General features: G+C 32.5%; 3 protein-coding genes across 5 annotated transcripts; 2 read left to right on the top strand and 1 right to left on the bottom strand.

Moving 5' to 3' along the window:
* Positions 1-5,483: 5,483 nt before the first annotated feature.
* On the top strand, positions 5,484-6,026 carry LOC18053277 (agamous-like MADS-box protein AGL29). Its single transcript, XM_006449596.1, has one exon. It carries the CDS (start codon positions 5,484-5,486, stop codon positions 6,024-6,026), a length of 543 nt encoding a protein of 180 aa, XP_006449659.1.
* Positions 6,027-11,895: 5,869 nt separating this feature from the next.
* Positions 11,896-18,268, top strand: LOC18053275 (tobamovirus multiplication protein 1). Its single transcript, XM_006449594.2, has 13 exons — positions 11,896-12,288; positions 13,311-13,361; positions 13,837-13,870; positions 14,623-14,709; positions 14,796-14,847; positions 15,252-15,438; positions 15,628-15,723; positions 15,835-15,895; positions 16,591-16,655; positions 16,832-16,906; positions 16,988-17,063; positions 17,454-17,620; positions 17,741-18,268. Exons 1-13 carry the CDS (start codon positions 12,136-12,138, stop codon positions 17,762-17,764), a joined length of 1,128 nt encoding a protein of 375 aa, XP_006449657.2. The 5' UTR covers positions 11,896-12,135; the 3' UTR covers positions 17,765-18,268.
* Positions 17,563-21,840, bottom strand: LOC18053274 (mitochondrial inner membrane protease subunit 1). 3 transcript variants are annotated; one of them, XM_006449593.2, is made up of 5 exons: positions 21,604-21,824; positions 21,287-21,511; positions 20,992-21,102; positions 20,284-20,349; positions 17,563-17,597 (listed from the first exon to the last, which is right to left on the bottom strand). In XM_006449593.2, the coding sequence occupies exons 1-4, from the start codon at positions 21,730-21,732 to the stop codon at positions 20,302-20,304; spliced, it is 513 nt and encodes a 170-aa protein (XP_006449656.1). In that variant the 5' UTR covers positions 21,733-21,824; the 3' UTR covers positions 17,563-17,597; positions 20,284-20,301. The 3 variants fall into 3 exon arrangements, with proteins under 3 accessions (XP_006449656.1, XP_024047459.1, XP_024047460.1); XM_024191691.1 differs by lacking the exon at positions 17,563-17,597 and adding an exon at positions 19,342-19,808; XM_024191692.1 differs by lacking the exon at positions 17,563-17,597 and having other exon boundaries at positions 20,152-20,349; positions 21,581-21,840.
* Between the last annotated feature and the right edge of the window lie 1,656 nt (positions 21,841-23,496).

Raw genomic sequence — 23,496 nt, 5'->3', positions numbered from 1 at the left:
GAATAGTATCGACAGGGAATTTTCAACTTTGTGAACGCTTTCCAACTTTGAGTTTAGTCATTAGTCTTATTCAATTTGGGCTTAGCTCAAAAATATGATTGCGCTAATCAATATTACTCATTGCTAGAAGCAAAATCTTAATATTTAAATTTATTGTCTTTTGAATAATTAGTTGTAAATTTTTATTTTTATCTTGGACCAAATTAATAAATTTTTAAAAGCCATACTTTTTTTTTTTGAATTTGAACTCAAGTGATCAGCTAATTGAAGCTGCTTTAAATCTACTTAGCCAGGCCCTTGGGACAATAACTAGTTGAAACTTGATTAGCTTGACTAAGCCTGATTTTAATTAATGCTGGAATTCGTCAGTAATTAATGTTATTTCAAAGTTGATTTCAGTGCAATTCATTTGTAATTTGGGTTTGTTTCAAAGCCTTGCGCTCACGTAGTTAATACTCAATCTTAACAGTTGTTAAAGACCTTCAATTCTTGGCCGGTTGGCTTAGTATATGCTTCTTTCGATATTCACTTATTGATATATAATTTAAGAATAATCTTTTCGGTTGCTTTCAGAACTTTACGAAAACTCTTATTCCTTCTTTATTCATATGCTAGATAAGATGCTTCCCATTACAATATATATAGTCTTATAAATTTATTTCTCAAAGAGTGCACGGTGTCAAAAACCAGCTAATTTTAGAATAAAGTAGTCTGAACAACTGATATCAAATCACTTTTGAGGTTAACGGCTACGCCTTGCAATCCTACAAATTAATTGTATTTTCTTATAAGAAATGACTATAGTGTAATGTTCTTTGGGACAACATCCTTCATCATCTTTCATTAAAAAAACTTTAAATCTATGAAAATTTTCATTATTGACCGCGCAAATATACATATATAAAATTAGAGTATCACCAAAGAGGACTTAAGATCGAGCTGTGGGTTTCATGTGTGAAGAGTTGTGGTCTTGTCCCAAACAGCTTGGATTGTATAATACCCTTCTTACAAAAGCAATTTGATGTTGTATTATACCATTTAGAAAAATGAATTGGTAACTAGAATTATATAATATGTTGAATTGGTGATTGGCTGGCAGCCCTAAATATTAAATTAGATGAAGACGCAGCCGAATGACGAGATGACAGAGAATTTGAATGACTAAAACATTTTCCATGCTATCCAAACAAATATATGATGAATATTTGAAGAAAAGAAAAAGAAAAAAGGTTGCAAAATATATTTGATGCCATGCCATGCCATTCCGAAGCCGGCTGGACGCGACCTTTTTTTTTTTTTATCAACTTTATAGTATCAATAAGGATTCCAACAATTACGATCCTAATTATTAAGTTATATTCATTGTATACTAAATTTCATAATTAATGAGATTAATATAGTACCATCTTTTTAGATAAATAACACATCAGCTGAGCCTTAAATTGAGACTTAAATTATTAGAATTCTTGTAGAAAGTGTGTGTGCGCGCGTATACATTTGCTTTAACATAAAGCATAAAGAGTTAACAAATTGCCGTTGCTTGCTTTGGCAATCTATTGCGTCTCCTTGTCAGTTTAACACTACTCTGCCAGGTCTATGCAGTATCCAGAACAATTTGATTTTGCCAAAGCTAGCACACAAGTAGTAAAGTGTAGTCATCTCATATTTGTTCCAACAAAAAGAAAACTACTTCTCTCTATATAAGGGCTTCTTAGAGGATTGCACAGTAGAGGCAAAATAGATAACTTGTTCCTGTTAAGCCTTTAAAGAGTAGTGGAAAGAAAAGAAAAATAAATTCTGTAGACAATGAGTTTGTTCAGACTAGGCCTAAGCCAAGCAAGACAAGGGCAACTACAAATTCATCAGTTGCTTGTCTTTCAACACAGACAGTAATAGATGATTTGCCTCATCCTCATGCTGAAGATGAGTTTTATTTATATTTTGATTCAGATAATAAAAGCAATAATGAAGAAGCAACACATAAAGGTAGTAGTAAATTTGATCATGGTGATGGTAGTGATAGAGATGGTAGGTTGTTAGAGGGTTATGAAAGTGACAATGCTGATTTTGGTCCAATCCAATCATTAGATGATGAACATCCATTCAGTGCAATATCTCACATAGTAGTGGTCAAATGTTTGAGGATAGTACAAATCTAATGGATTTTAAGGTTGAAATGGTTTTAAGAAACACGAAGTCTTTTGCATGAGTCCTTCAAGATTTTTGTAATCAAGAAAGTTTTCGAGGTAAAAGAGTGAAATTTGAGAGAATAAGGATACTATGTCATTGTTATGCATTCAACTATCCGTTTAAAGTCTATGCTTCGTAGTAGAGACATGGTGAATGCTTCCAAATAAAAAGTTTTCATAATATCTATACATGTCAAGAGATTATGAAAAATCTAGAGGCAACAACTGCTTGGATTGTCAAGAAGTACCAGAAAAAAAATCAACGTTAATATTTCCTTTTCTGTGGAGAATATGTTTATTGATATCAAACAGATGTGTGGGGTTAAGGTCAGTCCACAGAAGGCTTATAGAGCCAAAAGAAATATTCTAGAGTCAGTAGGCGGCGGAGACCATATTTAGAGCTTTAAAGACTTTTGGGACTAATGTCATGGACCGCAATCGTGACACCCAAGATATAACCTCTCGTCCTGTGACATTATGCTTACATCATTAAACAACATATGCCAGGTGCACTAGCAATGCTTAAAATCATAAAATCAAGCACCCCTGCAGACAAGTGTAAGTTTCAAAGGTTCATTATGTGTTTTCCAGGACTTATAGATGGTTTCAAGGAGGGATATAGACCATTTATTTGTTTTGAAGGATATCATTTAAAGGAACCATTCGAGAGTGTATTGTTATTAGCAGTTACACTTGATGCAAGCCAATGAATCTTTCCATTAACAGTATGTATGTGTGAATCTTATAACATTGACAGCTGGACTTGGTTTTTGGAGCATTTGAAATAATATTTAGCTGATTCAAGGGAGTTAACTTTTATGACGGATATACAAAAGGTGTGCTGAATGTCTTGAACCAAGAGTTTTATGGATCACAAAATAGGTGCGTAAAAACTTAAATATTGTTACTTTTTTTTTTTACATTTATAGTTTGGTACGATCTGATCAATCTAATATATTTAATTATGATCAAAGTGTCTATTGGGGGTAACCTGATGTTGTCAAAACTTTAGGGGGCAATTTGAAGTGTTATCATTTCACAAGAGGGTGGCCCAAGATTAACACTTTCAATTCTTTTCCTTAATAGGTACTATGCAAGGTAAGTATTTTCCAACTTAACACAAACGTTTCTAATGTACAGCTTAGAGATGACTACTGGAGGGCTATCAGGGTTGCAAATAAGGATGATTTTGAAAAAGCTTAGCCTAAACCCATATTTTGCCAATCTTACCCTATGGGGCCACATTCTCTCACAATGTTTAAATTTTGGAGAAAAATATCATTCAAGTTATATCATCTCATAAAAATCAATTTTGATAGTAACTTGTGTCTTTATAATTATTAATTTATTTTTAACAAATTCTATTCTCTTTCCTTTTGTTGGAAATAAGTGAGCCTACTTTTTTGTTGATGTTTTATAGACTTTGTTTATTCAAATTTATATTATATTTTTTCAATAGGAAAAGAACTTTTACACTATGAAAATAAAATTTTTACATGTTATATGTAGTACAATTGAAAAAAAAAATCATATAGTCAGTTTAGAAATTTTTTAATTTGGCTACCGCAAAGTTGAACTCTAAGCTCACCCCTGCCAAGACTCTGTGATATCTAAATAATAAAAATATATAAAAGCACGTCTTTTTAATTAGGGAATGTCTCAAAACTATTAGATTTTTTTGAAATTGACTATGTTAACGTTTTTTCTGTTATAACTAGATAAATACAAGTTTTTAGTACCAATAGCCCTCATCATTTTCAACAAATTACCAAATCGATACCCTTCTTAGAAAATCATCAAACCTCACCATCTCAAGAAATCACCAAACCTCATGACTCTTAATAAATTACCAAATTCATCAAATAAATGGTGTAATGCATAAAACAACAAGTTAAGGTTAGTGTATGCTTTTACATAATGTGATTTTTTTAATGTTTTAAGTTTAGGATTTAGGTTTGATATTGATGTTGGATTTTGTTGTAAATATTGTTATTTTCTATTTATTATGAGAGTTCTTAAATATTTAGTTTGAGATAATAGATAAAAAAAATTGAAAATAATAAAAATCCGAGCTAAAACAAAATTGGAGATAACATTCAAAATATGTGTGACGGGCACCTATTGTTAGCGATAGGCAGGGTGACATATGCCTATCACACGTAATTACAACTCTTTCATTATGCGTGATAGACATATGTTGCCCTACGACAACTAATGATCTTAAATGTTAGAGCTGATTTAGTTTTAAAAAAATTGTATTTGACTAGTTATGATTGAAATCAATTTTAAAAAACTTAAAAGTGTTGGAGCTATTTTTATAAATTCCCCTCTAGTTAGTTGTTTTAATTGAGATTCAAAAAAGACACAAAAAAAGAGATAAAAAATAAGACCGCGCTTTCAGAAACGAGACATATGTCAAAACTAGAATACCTGACAAAGAACTGCATGTAAACAAAAATGGCAAGACAAATAGAATTAGAAGTAACAGTGTTGCAACAATTTTGAATGTATTATTCACCTCTCACTTCAAAATTTTAGGATGTCAAGCCATTATTAAAAAAAATCAGTAAGCACAACTAATATCTTTAGTTGGTCATTAATTCATACACCATATATATAGATTGCATTTTTCTTTTTTATCTGTTTTTAGAAAACGCATTGCTTTAGGTGCCATATATATACGTTCACACTAAATACTCAACGGATTTATTATACTTTATTTTTCTAATACCCAAAATACATTGGAGGTACTATGTCATTCATATAATAATTAAATAAAATTATTTTACCAAAAGATAACAACACACATCATATTACCACTTAGTGGTTGTAATTTTTTTTTAATTTTTACTAATTAAACACACATGCATACTATAATGCTTGAATTCAAGACCTAAGTCTAAATTGACTAAGAATACATAGCACGCACCATGATTAAAAGAGCATTCTAAATGTTATTATAAGCTAAATAAACTAGCACAACATGGAATTAATACTTTTAGAAGCAAATTCAAGAAAGATTAATTGTTGACAACTAAAAGCTTAAAGTTTCATAATTACAAGGGTGAGACTAATAAGGTAACAAATTAAAAAGTTCTCCAATATCGGCAAAATAATAATCCATATATAGAAGTAATGAAGAAGCAAAATCCATTATTAGAAACATGTAAACTCTCTGATTCTGGCATCATTAAACACCTCCTTCTCACTTTCCTAAATATATCATATATAAACATGGTAATATTGAGAGTTGACTCACTCATCCTCTCTAAAATTCTCATTCTTCAACAAATTATGGGTCGCCGAAAGATTGAGATGAAGATGGTGAAAGATAGCAACTCAAGGCAAGTGACCTTCTCGAAGCGCCGAAATGGGCTCTTCAAGAAGGCAAATGAGCTGGCGACGCTATGTGCTGCTCACATTGCGATTGTTGTTTTTTCTCCTGGGGGAAAGCCTTTCTCATTTGGGCACCCCAGCGTTGATGTTGTGGTTCAGCGTCTTCTAAATTGGGAAATGGACCCAAAAGACGAGACTAATAGCCATGTTGATGTCGAGCAAGGGGCTAAAGTCGAGCAGCTCAACGAGCAACTAATTGACTTGGTTAATCAGCTGGAAATTGAGAAGAAACGCGGTGAGATGCTTGACAAGGCTCTCAAAGCAAAAGGGTTATCGAAATATTGTAAGAAATCCATTAATGACCTTGGCCTTGATGAACTTCTCCATATGAAGGCATCATTGGAGAAGCTTCGTGAGAATCTAAAAAGCCATATTGATGATATGGAGGCATCATCTTCTTTGTTGCTTTTGAAAGGGGCAACTAAAGAAAATGATGGTTAAAATGCCAAAAGTAGAAACTATATGGATCTTGTACACACCATCTTCCATTTTTTGTGAGCTTCGATTATAAAAAAGATGGCTTGTACATGATAATATCGTTATCTTTGTTAACTTTGGATCAAATAAAATCTGTATGGCGACTTCAACCTCTTCTGCTTTAATTAGTAATTCTTGTAGATTACATGTTATTGTCATCACATACAAGCATTCATATTGTTAATTTTATATTCAAGCATATAAGCATTTGCATGCTCTTGCTCCGCGTTTTAAGTTAGTCTAAATTACAATATTTTTTCTTTATTTATTTGATTAGGTAAAATTAGCTTTTTTGTATTTTTTAGCATGTTGCTGTCACACGTGTTGATATCCTCTTGGTGTTCATTAATTATATAAATTTTGAATTAATTGTCTGTTACACACTTCAATTAGTAATATTGTGAACTTCAGTTTGTAATCTTTTAAAGAAAATTATATTGTCTACATTTATATATGTACACATACACGCACACCAACACGTGCATGCGTGTATTTTATTCACTAATTTTTATAAAAGTTTAGTGGCTATTTATTTTTTGTCTGAAGTATGAATTTTAATTATTTTTAAAAGTTTAGAGTTTTTAGTTTGTTTGTTTTCTATAACTTATATTTGATTATATGATATTTAGGTTTGAATGAAAAAAAAGAGTTAAATATTCCAACTTTTATTTGAACGGAACTTTAATATTCTTTCTCATTAATACCCCTATTAAATACTTTTATTTCGTACTATATAAATTATCCTTTTATTATTTTATTATTTATCCATTTTCTATGTTTTGTGCATATTTAACTATCAATTTTTTATTATTAAGAATGAGAATTTTAAACATAATAAGACTTTAGGTGAGTGTTTTGCAATAGGTCCATTTTTTTTATAATTACAATTTTTCTAATTGATTTTAAATATTATTTAATAGATTAATTTAAATTTAAATGATTAAACAATTCTTGGTTGGCTTATGTAATTAACAAGAAAAAATATCATATAATATGATAAAAAGAACATTATAATTAAGTACCATATATTAATGTCAAAAGATACATACATACATACATACATACATGCACATATATAAATTTGCAACTTTGGAAGGCATACGTGCCTATTACATCATGCCATTCTTCTGCCAATAACATTCCCAACTAAGTAAGAGTAACATTACTGTAAAATTAATCATGAAATAATGCCAATAATTGATTGCTTTTATATATAGTATTTGCTAACTTTTTTGGTAAAATAAAATATATCTAAAATATGTAATAAAAATTAAATTAAATAATCAAGTATAATTTAATTTAATTTTTATTTATTTATTATAATTATGACTACATAATAACTAATTTTCCATATATTTAATCTTTTGGTAATTGTCTTTTAACTTAATACTAATAATTATTTTATTATTAAATATCGATGGATTATTCATATTTATATTTAAACGTCAATATACTATTTAATTTCATTCAAATATAGTTTATCATAATCCAATCCAATATTGCACCAAATATAAGGTAGTATTATATAATCCAATCTATTCCAATCAAATCTAATCCGGTCCAATCTTAATTATTAATCCAATCTAATCCTAAGCAAACAAACTTAGCCTTAGATTTTAAATTAGTTATTTGATTGCACATCAACTGAAATTCACAAAGGCACTGCATCATCTAGAATTAAATCAGTTATTGGAGGGCTTGTTTGTCTCGTACATATATACCCAATTTAATTGGTCACCAAACTGTAAAGTAAAGATTGTATTTGTTAATTCTCGAGTCCTCATCCTGAATGGCTCCTCCAAGGATCCTGCTGAAGCAGCAGATCCATTTGCTGCCAATCCTCAGGAATTTAATCCATCAAAAGCCTGTCCTTTTTCCTACGGCTTCAAGCCTGGCCAATTCTTTTGATTTTTTCGTGGAACAATATCTTCCGTATTTTGCTTTTTGAAAAAAAAAGTACGGTTACTTAAGAGTTGAGACAATTAAAATGACTAGATAGCTAACATGTGCCTAACCGCCTTAGAAAGATAAATGAAGAGAAAGACAAAAGATAATTAACACAAGAAAAACTTTATAAGAAATGGCTATCTGCAATTTTTAAAATGATTTTATTTTTAATCTTCTGCTATAAGAGTTTAATTACTTCAGAAAACTTGCAGATGGTTGTTCAATAGAAGATTAGGTTATACGCTATATGGCAGAGTCTTGTTATATTGGTTAGTGCGGCCATTCGATTATGCCTATTTGATTTTGTTCTTAAATAATAATAATAATAATAATAATAGCCGCAGCAGCAGCAGTAAAAGAACACTTACATGATTATTTATAGTCTACAAATAAATATCCAACTATAATGCTCATTAAGAAATAACCATAGAAGACAACATATTTAATTAGGACTGAATCTAAAAGTTCACTATACCCATTTGAGAAAACACACACGCACATATATATTCTCAAATGTAGAGGTTAACTGTTTACATTCATTCCAGTCAAAGTCAATGAATGCTTTGCACAGGGAGTTATCATTCAACCCAAAAAAAAAAAAAAAAATTGCTTTGATTATGAAAATCTCTATGCAAAGAATTTGCCGATCCGGAATTTTAGAAATTTGGAACATCTGCTTGAGAAGGACTCAAGACAAAAGTGAAAGAAAGGCCTCAAACAGAAAACTGAAGTAACTATTACAGAGACAGTGATTAGAACTGCCCAGGCTTAAACCCATAAAAGAATCGGTAGGCCTTTGCTGGATCAAGTTCCTGAGGATTGGCAGCAAATGGATTTGCTGCTTGAGGAGGATTCATTGGAACCATGGAGGAACGGGCAGCAGCAGCAGCAACAGTATTTTCGTTGAGTTCGGTGAGCAAACTTTTACGTAGATATCATCAAAGGCTGCATTCATTTGAAGCAGCTACTCAACTGGTGTTTCCCGCCACCGTTGAGTCTCTTTCCCTTTGGTCATCTGCTTCAGGAAGTTTCCCCTCTCCTTCTCCCCATCCAGTTGGCGAGCAGGTCACCATGGAGCTGATTCAGTTCATCAATTATTACCTGGCGCTGAGCCTCAACAAGCAGGAGTGTTGTCATTTGGCGTCTGGTTTGCCCCAGGAAGCGGTTTGCTACAGCTTCAATTGAGGGGTGACCAATCTCAGCGCCAGTGAGAGTGACAAGCTCACTCGCCTTATTGTAAGTCCTGGATTTACGTTTGGAGAATGTTATCAACCTGTCATCCTCATTTTCAATCCTCTTCATCTCAATCTTTTGTCTCCCACTGATTTTCTTGGCTGCAATTTCCAAAATGATTGTAATTGCCTAATTTCTTTCCCATGAACAAACACAACGGTTCTGTGCTTTGATATGGTCATTTTGTGATGGATTTCTAAGAGGAAAGACAGAGAGAAATAATTAGTGTAAGGTCATGAATTTATCTATTCTAAGATGTTATCTTAACATATTTTCCTCAATTTAATGTGCATCGGTACTGTAGCTTTTGAGCCATCAGATGCTGGCCTTATCAGAGAAAAAAGCCCCCTTTCTTCTTACCCAGTGTTCGAGTGCCGGTTTATCCCCAGTTTTGGCTGGCACTTAATTTCAAAGTTAAGTGTTCAAAATATTAACTATAAGTAAATTCTCATTATGTTGTTCTTCGCACTTGCTAAATCAGATGCACCTCATGACATTATCAGTAATAGTTTGTCTTTGATCTAGCTAGTTAGATACCGAAACTTGTTCCAATCATAAAATTGGTATAAATTTTGGTCCATTAATCAGAATGTCTGGGCCTCTATCTATCTAGATCAAGGAGGTATTGGGGTTCATAGTTACTGCACAACGTGTTACGCTGTATCATATCACCTCCAAGGACTACCATTTGTGGAAGAGTGAACATTGACTGATATGGAACTTGGAAGGTACTTCATGTAAACAACTTTCAGAATTAGCATTATCCTTTGCAGACAAAGATGTAATAAAAGTCCATGCAAAAATGAGCTAATTAAACAGTAATATACAGGAATGACTAAAGATTAACTTCTAGAGTAAATTTATAAATTTGCTATCGCAAATGTTTATCATATGGCAATTTAGAAACGAGTATTGCATTTCAGTACATGTTACTAAATTACTAACTTGGGAGTCCTTGTGCGGTCTATATCGACAATGAAACTATATGGTTGCATGCCTCGTGCCTGCAAGTCTGTGTTTCAAAAACTGAAACTACAATCTAACTGTCAACAGTTTGTCTATTGTGCTGACATTTGTCTTTACACACACGAACAGTGTACTAAAAACTCATCATTATTGGAACAAATTAGCAATTAAACTCACTGCTTAACTCAGAATTGCAAAAATGGAATTGCCAAGCTGATTCCAGGTTCAGAATTTAAATCCATCATATATATGGGCATTTTGGTGTATGTGGCGTATATCCTATTTTGTCACTAATGAGAGAATTACATGAAATGAAGTGTCTTTTTTTTTTTTAGATGGGATAATCTGGGTTTTAGATGACTACAAATTTAGGGTTGGGTATCATAATCTCCACCACAAACCCGCTCCATTGCTGTTCACAGTGGCATAGATTTCTTCTCAAATTAAATTTTAAAATTTTCTGTTGCTGTTGCTACTGCAATTTCTGCTAGTTATGTATTCAAAAATAATAATAACGATCTATTCCTAGTTTTTAATCCATCAGCAAGAGAATGTTTATTAAGGAAACAGAAACCGCAAACACATAGCAAACGTTATTATTATTTTTTTTCCATGTGCATGCACAATCTGTCTAACAATTTTTTCACTTTGTTTTTTTAAGTCAAAATGACCCTATTACCGTATCACTCATTATATTTTGTTTTTGGTTTTGCAAAGATGTGTAACTTAAACGACTAAAGTTGGGAATTTGGTTTTCCTAGTTTTTATATTTTGGGAATTTGGTGTCAGCGACAAATTGTAGTTGCATCGTTTAGTAACAATCATGTGATTGCTTTCGAATTGGGCCATTGTGCTGGAGTTTGAAACTTCAAAGGACAATGGCCACTTCGGCCATTGTCCACTTCGGCAAGGCCGAAGTGGTGGGCTGCTGCCCTCACAAGCATTGTGAGGGCAGCGGTTCTAGCCCCCACAAAAGTATTGTGGGGGCTAAATGTTCTTTATATCCTTCTCCCTTGCGAAATGCAAGTGGAGTATGGATATCATCTCCTGTGAGGGATTATTTGTATTGGACATGTACTTCATAGAATTCATTGTAATAATGTAAGTCTCAATCATGTATATCTGATTGTAAATATCAGTGTAATACCTCTGTTACAATAAGCAGTTGTTGTAAATATCTGTGTAATGCAGTAATCTGATGATTAATCAGTCTCAAAAAAAAAAAAAGAAACTTCAAAGGACAATAGAATCTGTTCCAATACTCTACAGACGAAGTTAGGTGAGGCGGCTGCAAAAGGACAGCCTTTTAAAACAAATAATAATAATAATAATAAAATTAAATAATTGTAAACTTTTGATGAATGATTGAATGTTAATTAATTAATTGGAAAATAAGTTAATAAAATTGATTACGAATATAGTTCCGACTATGTGCACACTTTCATTTTTTTCTCCTCTCTTAAATGACTAGATATAAAAATGTAAAATTTAAGGTCAAAATACTGGGTCAAAAGGGTATCACGGAATCTCCTTCAAGATTTCTGCAGCCCGGGGAGCCGTGGGGTGACGCGTGTCCTTAACTATTTTCCACGTAATCATCATTAAAAGAACATTTTTTTTGTTTTTTTCGGCACTTGATTAGGACAAATGAAACACCACAAAAATTAACAAATTCAAGAAAAGAAAAGATAAAATACAAATCTCATGAAAACCCTCTCTTGCTGAGGAACATGAATAGAATCAGCGAGAGATACTGCATGAAAGATGCCCAGTAAAACAAAAGGGTTCTTTTGATATCGTACACTTGATAGTTTCTAACCCAAAAGCTGTTCTTTCGCTCACATTATCTGGCTCTCTCTCTCCTGGACTTGGAGGGGCAAAGTGATATGTTAATAAAACACACACTGGCACCCGTATAAGTGTGTATATGCTGCATACTTATGTGATACATCATCGGTTAAACGAGAGAGAGAAGATGTTACAACTGGGAGAGGGGTCTTGTTTTCCAGGATTGTTAGTGGGTGTTAATGTGGGTCTTGCTTTTGTGGATGGCATTATTGCTTCTCTTGCTTTTGCTCAGGTTTGTTTTCTCTTTATCATCATAATTAATTTTTTATTTAACTTTTTTTTTTTGGTGCATACATACTCACCTATTTTGATTAAAAAGATGAGAATTTTGGTTCCGGTGATGTTCTTAATGTTGGAATTTTTAAAATATTTTTTCTTTTTGGGTACCTGGGATATGAACGTTTTCGTTTTTTGTTGTCTATTGGTGATTGATTGTCTGAGGAATTTGTTTTCTTGGTATTGTTCTTGGACTGGGTTTGTTTTGGTTTGACAGGGTTTGAGATTAGATGGTAGGTTAAGTATAATATTTAAGACTTTATTGGGAAGTGAGATTATTGATACTCGAGCAATGGTGGTGGTTTAAGGGGATTATGCCGTCCTATTAATGATGGTATTGAGACTACTGGTTGATATCCTGGTCACAATAACATTGGAGTGTGTGATATAACATCTGGATCCTTGATTTTGAAATAGGGTTATTGAATTTAGAAGTTTAGTTTGTGAATTTAACATGTTACTAGCATTTGTGAAAACATGAGATATGAATGACCCAATAATTTGTTGGAAAAGCAGTGGGCAACTCAAAATACTTGTTAGAAGAAAGAGAATGAGGAGAATCAACAAGGAACAGTAAAAATGCAGGAAAAAGTGAGTTACTACATTTAAATTTTAACAATTTCTGTATAATGTAGGATCATGTAATGAGCAACGATGCCAAAAATTTAAGTTGGCATACCTATGTACTCTATATTTTAAGTTGTGAGTGGAAATGGTTTCACAGCTTGAAACCAAGCACGAGCCAAGAGTTTTGCTCAATTTGTCTGTCTTGGCCTCGTGCTGCCAATGCTTGGACCAATGAGATGGCATTCTCAGCATCTGTTGCAATAACTCTTCATTTTGTTGCAGTTTAACCTACCCTTACATTTATGTATGTTTTGATGGGTGCATCTTCTGGTGTGCCTGCAATATTTTCTCTCTGTCTTCCCCCTATATACTGTGCAAACTGATTAATTATGATGCTACTTTGTGTATCAGCTAATAAGGATTCATTTGAGGAACTCACAACTTGGCTGGACTCGTCAGAAAGTAAGTGCTACATCTCCTATGAACAACTTTGTAAATCTTGAAACTAACGCCATGACAGGCTGCTAGATAAATTTGTTATTTTCAGACCAATTGGTTGATGGAAAAGTTGTGCCTTGATCAATCTGGGTGTTTTGTCTCACACTTAAGCAGAAACTTTTTTGGAAAGATTTTGAACCAGAAGAAATTTAGGTGTCTCATCTTACTTGGCTTTCATTTAAGGGGACTGGATTTCTGGATTGAAGTTATCAGGAAATTATATAATATTAATCAATTAGAATCGTTTAGGGAGAAAATACAGTTGAAAACTATTCCAGAAAATCAACAAAGCATAATTATTTTGCTTCTGGTTTTGTTTTTGTGTTCTTGGTCGTAAAAAATCTCGCTAAAGATGCTTGTTTTATTGTGAAAAGATACTCTACTTTTGGTTTTACTGTAAGTGCATTGACACGCTGTTAATAGAAATGTATGTCTACAGGTATTTCACCTATTAATTGGCTCCTCTAATGTAGGTAAGAATTCCTATTCTGCATTTTGATACTGCCTGGGCTGCTACTCGTATATTATAGTTTGATAGTGGTTCTTCTTAATTCATGATTGTCTTTTAGTTTCCATGGCTAAGCATTTAATACTGTATTGTTGCTTCCAGTTCAAAAGCTTACAATGGGTCTTTAGTCATTCATATCTAGTCTTCATTTTGCTTATTTTCTTTTAGTGATTATATTACAAACTTTCAATCAATTAAATGACTACTTGCTTGTGTGCAATGCATAATTCTTGATGATTTAGGGATGCTAGAAATTTTCATGAAATGCATTAGTCAGGAAATAAAATGGTTATGCTATATTATTATACATTTATCTGTTAACAACCTCCATAGGATTCACTTTACATGTCTTCATTGGCTTTCAACTTCATAAGACCATATCAACAGTGAAAATAAAAATAAAATCATGCGTCAAATAAATATGATTGAAATTATTAATTTACATTCATATGGATTATTTTCTAAATATTTATTTTTTGGCGGAAGATAGTACTTAGGTAACATCTACAGCTTATCGTGTGAATGTCTTTCTAAACGCCATGCAACTTTACAAGCTTACTTATTTTTCACTAATAACATGTTCAATTGTTCAATGATCTAAGGTCAGAGTATTTGTGAACTATTTTGGTCCTCTGAACTTTAGTGGCAGCTATTGTAAAGGGTAATATTGTAATTCTGAATCAAACTAAATTGCTAAGTTTACTGTTGACCTGGCAGGTTATTTACTTTATTTTGTTTTAACTCTTGTTGCTGCCTGCAATGGATGGTTATGCTGGTCCTACTCCTGTGGTTTTATTGCCATGGGTATGCTTCTGGTTTCCAACATAGTTAGATCTTCATTTTAAGAGCTTAATGAAAGTGTTTGAGTTGTGTGAATTTCTGCTTTGCAGCCTTTCCTAGACTTCTGTTGTTTGCAGCATTTCTTCTGCTTTTATCTTTCTGGTACATCTTCTTCTTATTCTTTGTTTTCATTATTGATCATTTACCTGTTAACACATTATTTGGAGTCAAAAGTTTATTGCATATTATTTGTTTCAGTATTGACTTTGTCTTCAACTGCATGTCATTAATGTTCACCATCAAACAATATTAGCTATGTTGACATAGATACTTCAGTTGGACTAAATTTTCAGTTAACACCAGATCTGCTGTCAGTTACCTGTAGCAATACATTTAATTGGAAAGCAAAATATAGCAAGAATCATAATATTTGTTAATAGAAAAAGAAACGTCGCAAACATTATAATTTGATATAAGAAACATTGCAATACAACATATCCATTTCAGACTAAATTGTTGTTTCTCATAATCTATACACTGTCTTTCTTGGGGTATTCTTTTGATAGGGTTGACCTTTGCCATCAGCCGGACGATGAAGAAGAAGAAGAAGAAGAAGATGAGGAGCATGGTTTTCTGGAAGCTTTGTTGAAAAGGTCATTAAGCAAACCTGGTTCACCAAACACTGATACTCGTAGAATATGTGTTCCTTTTCATTCAATTCACGTGGGAAGCCGTCAAAAAATTGTGATTTTGGTATGATAATGATGAAAAGTTATCTGTATTTCCCTTGGTTACCATGCTGTCATTTTTTTTGTTCTTTATTTTATTATCATTAATAGTAGCATGATGGTAACCACACCCCTTAATTGAATCAAGTCACAGCCACAATCACATTTGAGACCTTAATTTTCAGAAATTCTCTTACTCTGCACTTGATCCCAGGCTACTGTTCTAGTATTCATTTTAATGATGACATTTGCTGTGGTAATCTGGATTGGGATGGGAGAAAATCCTATTGATTCATCAATGGTGGCCCGGGTATGGACATTTATGTTGTAGTTTTGTAATTTCCCAGTCATGCTGTCATTGCTCGCCTCTACATTGTATCTCTAATTATCTGGTTCTCATTATTACTATATTCTCATACAGGTGTATGTATCTCTTTTTTCCATAGCAATACTGCTACTTGGAGGAGCATTAGCATGTTATGGTGAGCAACTACCATTTTGTACCTTCAATTTTTGGGTATAATTTTCAATATCCGCACCTGTCTTGCTGATGTAATAGCTTTGTGTGACTTGGAATAGGTTTTAGACTCGGTGCTAAGTTTTTTTTTTCCACGTTAATTAATTTGTTATACGAAAGGAATCTTATTGTTGAAGAGGTCAATAAAAGATATTTACTTGAAGTTCTTTAGATCTAGACAACTAGCATCTAGCTTATTATAGGTTGCAGCATATAGCATCACATCTCAAATGGGTGTTGTGTGTGTGTTTCTCTGATACTAGATAATATGTATGTGTGCATGGTTGTTTTTGACTTCATATATAATTTGTCTCAAGTCTGTTACTGCTGGTTTCATGCATGTGAAAATTTGAACTATGAGCCGCATGTGCACAAATGATAGGGATAATATTTTTGTAATTTAATTTGATGCAATGGAATAGCCTCATTTGCAATTCAATATGCCTGTCTGGACCAGTTTCCCAGAAAGGGGAAGGTAGTGGAGAAGTTTCTATGACTTTTCATTTAATTGGAAATATTATCTTAATTGCTGAAAATGGTGGGATAAGATTTTTATTGGCCACGCATGTGACTAGGGTATCTGTATAGTTTGCTGAGTTCTAGTATATATATGCTGCTCCACTTTTATTTAAAGCATATGTTTTGCTCTGTGTTTCGCAGGACTAATTTTATGCTTGAAGATGAGGACAGTTAGATCTGAGAGAGCTACATCTGAGATGTGGAAGGTATAGATGTCGCTTTCTTTGCCCCATTTTTGTATTGATTTTTTTAGCCTGTTGTTCTTTGGCATATATATTGGCACTGGTGGCATTTGTCTTGATGTATTTATCAATTCAGCAGTTTCAAAGATCCCTAAATTCTTTTTATTACTTGTGATTTTAAACTGACTTGTTACATGCAGATTGCAGGGTTAGCTGTTGTCTCTGTTTTATGTTTTACACCAAGCGCATTTATAGGTCTTTTGACTGAAATCCCGGTATGTATTTATCTATCATATATTCAATATTTGCATTTTCACCATTGAATTTCTGAAACAACCATAAGATCTTGATTGCAGGTCCTTTATCACTGGCATCGACTGGAAATAAATGGTGTTTCTACCTCACTTTTATTGATTTTGTATTATTTTGTAGGTAAGTACAATAACATTTTCCATATGCTAAGTGATTTACTAAGACACAAATAATCTATTGTAATACTCAGAATTTGATTTCAACAAAGGATGTATGGTGGCTATCCATTGTAGGCATTAACAACTAGCATTGACTCTCTACTGCTTGTTTGAAGTAACATAAGAATCCACGAAACAGTTCCGATCATATGGAAGTTGTTGCTTGCTATAGCTAGTTGCAAGGCATCAAATGCAAGGCCTAGAATAATAGCTTGTTCACTAAGGTTGCAATAAAGTTCCTTTGTTAAAATGATTAAAACATCAGTGATGCTTTCGTATTCTTGCATCAGCGTTGGACAAAGTCAAGAAGTTTCCTGTGAAAGCTAACTGTGAGGCCGTCGTGTTTTTGTAGGTTCTTCAGTACCCTCGGCATTTGTATTGTGGGAAATGAGAGACTTACCACCTTTTGTAGTAGCTAACAGACAAGATGAATCAAGAACAATAACTTTCATTCGTGATAGTTCAGCAGCAGTAAATCACCGTCAGCGCTGGACAACTGCAACAAGCGCACAGAATCAGGTTCAGATTCCCTTTTTTCTATTAAATTTGGTAGATATGAAAAATCCAACTACTGATCTTTTTGGTTTTGTTATTTAAGTTACAAAGAACCCATAGTGACTACAATTTTTCTGAAAGCAGATATCGAGTGTCAGTCCGATATAAGTTGCATTTCATTACAACAATATTTATGCGGTTCCTGCCACATAGTGTGTGCCGAACTTCTGAATGACTCTTGTAAGAGAAGATATGGAAATTGGATACACAATCAAAGAAGCTGACAAACTGGACACTTGACAGGGCACTCGGAGTTCAGCCGTAAGGTTTGACGGTTGCCATTTTTTGCCACCCCTTGGGATTGTAAATACCAACAAAATTCAAAATGAGTTCTGTCCTTTACTTGGGACTTCTGAGATGCTTATCCCACATGTATGTATCAGTTGGTCTAGTTCTAGAATATGTCGCAGCCCATATGGCTAAACGGCCTTATGTTTTGGCTCCTCTAGAAAGTATGATCCTGCTGATTTGCCAATTATTTGATTTTATATTCAAGAGACAAGATTATGATCGATTTAGAAATAGTTATTTTCAGTTGTGGGTTGTACTTGTACAGTGAGGTATTGGCTTCAGAAAAACCTATTTGTGCTTTAGGAACGCACTTAAAATTATTATACCATCAAAAGTCGGGATGGCAATGGGGTGAGGTGGAGGTAGGGAAGTTTAACTCATTCTCCATCCTTTTAAAAGTTTCACCTCTATTCCCTACTTCATTTCTCAATAAATTTAGTGGAATAGAGATGGAGGATCTTTATATAGAGAATGATTTTTCTATCCTCATCTCATTCCAGGTTTATTTATTTTATAGTAAATATAGGTACATGTTTTCAATAAATTAAAAACTAGAGACTTCAATAAAATTATCATCATATTATAAAATATTTAAATTATTTATAAAAAATCTCTAAAAGTTTAAAACAATATCTTAAAATTATATCAAAATTAAAAAATATTTGAAGAGAGCAACATCTTAAGAGAAAAAAAGAAAGCATAACAATATTTTAAGTTTGAATTAATAAGAATTAGATCATAGGATTTTCTTTTAGTTATAGTCTATATATATTAGGTAAAAATAACAAGAAAAATTATTAACTAATATTGTAATTGATAAATAAAAAATAAAAAATATTTATATATAATCAGAATTAGAGTGAGAGTAGAATGTGAAGAGTACAAAACTAAATCTCACTTTATTAAGAATTTAGAGATTGTTTTTCTCTTATTTCTCACCGCATTTTAAAAAAATTATCCAAAATTTTTCTCATTTAAGGTGGGGCCTCATGCGGCCCTAAATCCGTAGAGAATTTTGCCATCCATACATGTTGCTTCTTAAAGGAGTAAATTAGGTTCCCTTTTCCTTAAAAAAAAAAAATCCCCTGTATTAACCAAAAAAATAAATAAATTAGTGTCATTCTTAAGGGAAAAAAATAAGAAGGAATGAAACTTGTTTGATTTTGTAGTTTTAAAGTGTCGTGTTAACATTTGCTATGATTTAAAAACTAAGTTAAATTAACTTCATATCTGTATGATGAAAATTTTCTAATATTTTTATCATTTTGTCAAAATTTTCATTTAAAAATCGTACTTATCATATGTTATCAATTTTTATTTTATAACTACAACTATTCTAAAATCTCAGTACCTCAATCAAACAGGTCCTTGAGCACATAATTGTGAGAATAATGAGACTTTCCTAAATGGCATCTCTGTACGATAGAAGGATACGATTTTGAAGCCACTTTACTCAAAGTTGACTTCAACATATACAGCATGGTTCTAACCGTGACGACTTCGATCGACTGAACTAAACTCATTGATTCCCTTCTAGTAATCCTTTCCCTCAGTTGTGTGTGTTTCTTTTCTTGCAGCCTCAAGCAGGGAATAGCTCAAGCCTGCAGAGTGGCTTGCCTTCCTTTCAAACACCATCTCTCTTTCTCGTCTTTTCTTTTCCTGTTCACTTTCCCTAGTTTTCTCATTTCATATATGTATCCAGTGTGGTGCCACTGCCGCCACTGCCGCCACCACCGCATGCAGTTGTGCTATTCTGGCTCAATCCAACCCTTATCTTGACAAGAGATCCTTAAGTGCCAATGGCGATAGTCTAGCCATAATCATGATTTGTGGCCCTCAATGACTGCTGTCACTATTCTATCTGGTAAGGGTACAAAATACAGTCTACATTAATGAAATGTAGTCCCATTACTTTTATCTCGGTGATGGTCAACCGTGGGTTCTCCTGTTTTCAACTTACTGTACTATTGTAATGTTACTTCAATATTTCTCTACATAGATAATAAGTTTGCTAAGGCAAATCTTTTATCTGGTACACTTCAAAAGGGTCACATCAAGGTTTCAAAATGAGGCAAACTTACCAGAATAGATACTTGCCATAGATGGTAATCAGAAATAGAATTCTAAGGTGATTTTGTAGTAAGTAGTTTTCAAATTTATGAGAGAATGCTTTTACAAATTAAAATGATAAAAGCTTTGAAAACAAATTTGAAGTCAACAAATACAAATAATGGGCAATGGGAATACAAAGTCATTTTCAAAACTCCAAAGTTCAGGTTCAGCTGGTCATTTTCTATATTCCTAAAAAGGCTGCCGAATGTTGCTAAATAGTGTACCTTGTAAGAATGAGTCCCTTATTCTGCCCTTCTTCCCAATGATCCAAAATCTTTAGGTGGCCATATCTATTAAGAGAATAGGAAATAGACGCCCCAAAAAAATGAGAAATGATACATTAATAATAAATACAAAAAACTTTTTCTGTTTCTCAAAATCATCAGTTAAGAAGGTAATAAAATGACTTAGAAAGAATACAGAATCAATAGCTCAGAATAAAAGGTTAAGTTACTGCATACATGTCACAAATAACAAACAATACGTTTCAACACCAGCATGGAAGAAAAAGAGAGTAAAACAGAGAGGGATAAGAACAGCATAGGCCTTATGCGACTAGCTGGGATGTCAAAGAACATCCTCTATGCCATGTTCAGGATTTTGGCCCAAAAGCTTTCAGCTAATGTTGTTTCACACAGGTTGTCAACCAAATGAAATCATTATTATTATTTATTTATTTTTGTCTAGGCCTCCACAGACTGTTCAAAAAGACTAGCCTTAAATGCTTTAATTCCTGAGCAAAGATGATTCCCCAATGATTTAGCACTTCAATATTAGATAGAACTGTTTGGCAGAGATCCTTTCCACGAATGAGTTTAAATCTCTCTTAGCTAGTTAGCTTAAACCCACAAATTTCCCACAGGAATAGCAAACCAAACCATCAAATTTTAAATTAAAAAAAAAAAAAAACAGTAATTAATTAATAAGCTCACCCTCAAAAATACTCTGCCTTCAATAAGACCATAAGGAACAGCCCCAAACTTCCTTGAATCATTGGATTCATAAAAGTTATCTCCCTCAATCCACACATGCCCTTTAGGAACCTGAAGACAAATATAATCAGCAGTAAATAAATAGGGCAATCTACAACCCCAAGAAGAATTGTTCTCACTTAAAGTCACAACCTTAAATTCCCATAAGGCAAAACACAACCCATAACGCTCAATAAACTTTAAAAAAAAAAAGTAAAAAATTTTCAACTACAAAAAGAAAAGAAGAGAAAAATACCACAACAGTCTCAAATTTGTCACTGCTTTTGGGGTCAGCAACGTAGCTAACACGATCACCCTCCATTCCAATCACGCGCTTGGTCACAATCCTCCTTGGAACCACAGGAGAGCGTACAAGAACAACATCTCCGGGACACACTTTGTTGAAGCGGGTGGAGATCCGCTCAGCCAATACCAAGTCGCCGGTCAGATTGATAGTCGGGAGCATGCTAGGACCGTAAGCCTGAGACAGAATCATTTCTTTATTTAAAACAAAGAAAATGGAAATCATTAAGGATTGAAGAGTGTTTACCAAGTGTTTGCGAATTTGCTTACGAGAGCTGGAGTGCAAACGTAAGTGTTGACGACGTGGAGACAGCAGAAGAATTTTCCTACTAAAAGGGATTTTTCGAATCCTTCTTTGGCGAAAGTGACGAACAAACTTAGTTGATTTCTTACTCCCATCTTCGTCTCGCGCTCTCTCGTCGTTATTTGTTAAAATCACAGTCTTGCCGCCTTTTCTTAGACAGTCAGTGAGTAAGATCTGAGCTTGCTGTATGCTCGGCAGGGAACTAAATTATAATTTTTTTTTTCTTTTACACACTTTCTGAATACTTTAATTTTCAATATACAGTGACAAATGTTTTATAAAAATTTGTTTTCAAAATGTGTAAAGATAGCCAAAAAAATTATGATTTACTAATCCAATATGGATGACGAACTTGACACTAAAACAGATTTGATGAGCCATATTGGATGGAATTGCATTGGATGAAATTAGAGTATGTTGCATTAAATTATATTTTATATTATTTTGTATTTTATGAATCACATAATTAAAAGAAAATTAAATATACAAATAACTTATTGATAATTATATATTTAAAATTATTTTATTTATAAAAGTGAGTTGATAAATAAAGATTTTATATATGAAAAATGCCATGTCGTTTATTTGGACGGTCATATAAATGACATGTTGTAAAACTTTCCCCCAGAGGTAAAGTTTTATATGACATGTCGTTCATAATTTAATATTATATATGACATGTCATACAAATAGGTGGTTAAATTTTTTAACAATATCCATTTGAATTTGATTATTTTGCATGATTAGATATTTACATAATATTAAGTACTTTAACTTATCTATAAAAGGTATCTCAAATTACTCTATGTATAATATTAAATTAATGATTATTTTATCATGATTTGAATTTTTGAATTATTTATTTATTAAAATAATTTTTATCTGGTTAAATATAAATTTAGTTAATTATAATTTATTGATAAAATTAAAAATTGGTATTTTTTGTTATCATGTAGACTTGTGTTTTTAAAAATTTATCGATTAGATATGAATATTAGTATTTAATATTTAAAGTATTAGCTAATAACAAAAATAACTAATATCCAAATTTGAATTTAAATTAATAAATCATAAGTATAATATACTTTTCTCATATCAGTTCTAGAAATTTTCTTATAAAATAATGTTACATCTATAATAATGTGACTTCACTCCGAAAATGGAATGTAAATCATTAAAATGTTCTCCTATCTACAAGATATATTTTGTAGTTGTATGCTATTATAGGAGTTCTAGGTTAATACGTCTCTCCAACTAATGGGTTCTCTATAAATGTACAACTACTAAAGACATAACCATAAATATTTTGTACAAACAATATTGTTGTAAAGATATTATCATTTGATAAATTAATTAAAAATATGATAAGAACCACATACTTTTATTTTTATTTTTATATTTTGATCAACGAATCATATATACTTACCACACTAATTACTCTATAAACAAGTGTTTATGGTTCTATATAATTATTTACATACCAAAGTGAATTACACAGTTTTGCGACAAGTAGGGTTGCTTGATTTGCGAATTAGGTTCACAAATGATCAACGAATAGAGTAAATAGTAAATAATCAAATCATTGATATTGATTTTAGAGGCATGATTACAAATAATTATCAAATGATTTCCAATAATCAACTGATCGGAGGTGAGAATAAGTCGTAATTATTTATAAAACTGCAGTATATTAGGAAGTTTGAATTTGAAACACAACCATTTTTCATGGTTTACCCATTCATCCCAAATGATCGGAGGCAAAATCACGGTTGTCCTAGTTCTACTCTTGTGAGATTCATTATGAACAAAATGTTTCGTGGTAAGAGAATTGAATGGTTTAAATTAACTGCAGGTGGCGA

The sequence above is a fragment of the Citrus clementina genome, unplaced genomic scaffold (genome assembly GCF_000493195.1).
Source record: "Citrus clementina cultivar Clemenules unplaced genomic scaffold, Citrus_clementina_v1.0 scaffold_2, whole genome shotgun sequence".
Classification (NCBI taxonomy): domain Eukaryota; kingdom Viridiplantae; phylum Streptophyta; class Magnoliopsida; order Sapindales; family Rutaceae; genus Citrus; species Citrus x clementina.
The sequence above is the reverse complement of the archived record's forward strand: the minus strand, read 5'-3'. Positions and strand labels throughout refer to the sequence as shown.

Coding starts and splice junctions, on each gene's coding strand:
- LOC18053275 (XM_006449594.2), top strand. CDS start 12,136: ATGCTGCATACTTATGTGATACATCATCGGTTAAACGAGAGAGAGAAG. Junction 12,289..13,310: donor CTTCTCTTGCTTTTGCTCAG/GTTTGTTTTCTC, acceptor TTTGTGTATCAG/CTAATAAGGATTCATTTGAG. Junction 15,724..15,834: donor ATTCATCAATGGTGGCCCGG/GTATGGACATTT, acceptor ATTCTCATACAG/GTGTATGTATCTCTTTTTTC.
- LOC18053277 (XM_006449596.1), top strand. CDS start 5,484: ATGGGTCGCCGAAAGATTGAGATGAAGATGGTGAAAGATAGCAACTCA.
- LOC18053274 (XM_006449593.2), bottom strand. CDS start 21,732: ATGGGAGTAAGAAATCAACTAAGTTTGTTCGTCACTTTCGCCAAAGAA. Junction 21,512..21,603: donor ACGTTTGCACTCCAGCTCTC/GTAAGCAAATTC, acceptor ATTCTGTCTCAG/GCTTACGGTCCTAGCATGCT. Junction 21,103..21,286: donor ACAAATTTGAGACTGTTGTG/GTATTTTTCTCT, acceptor ATTTGTCTTCAG/GTTCCTAAAGGGCATGTGTG.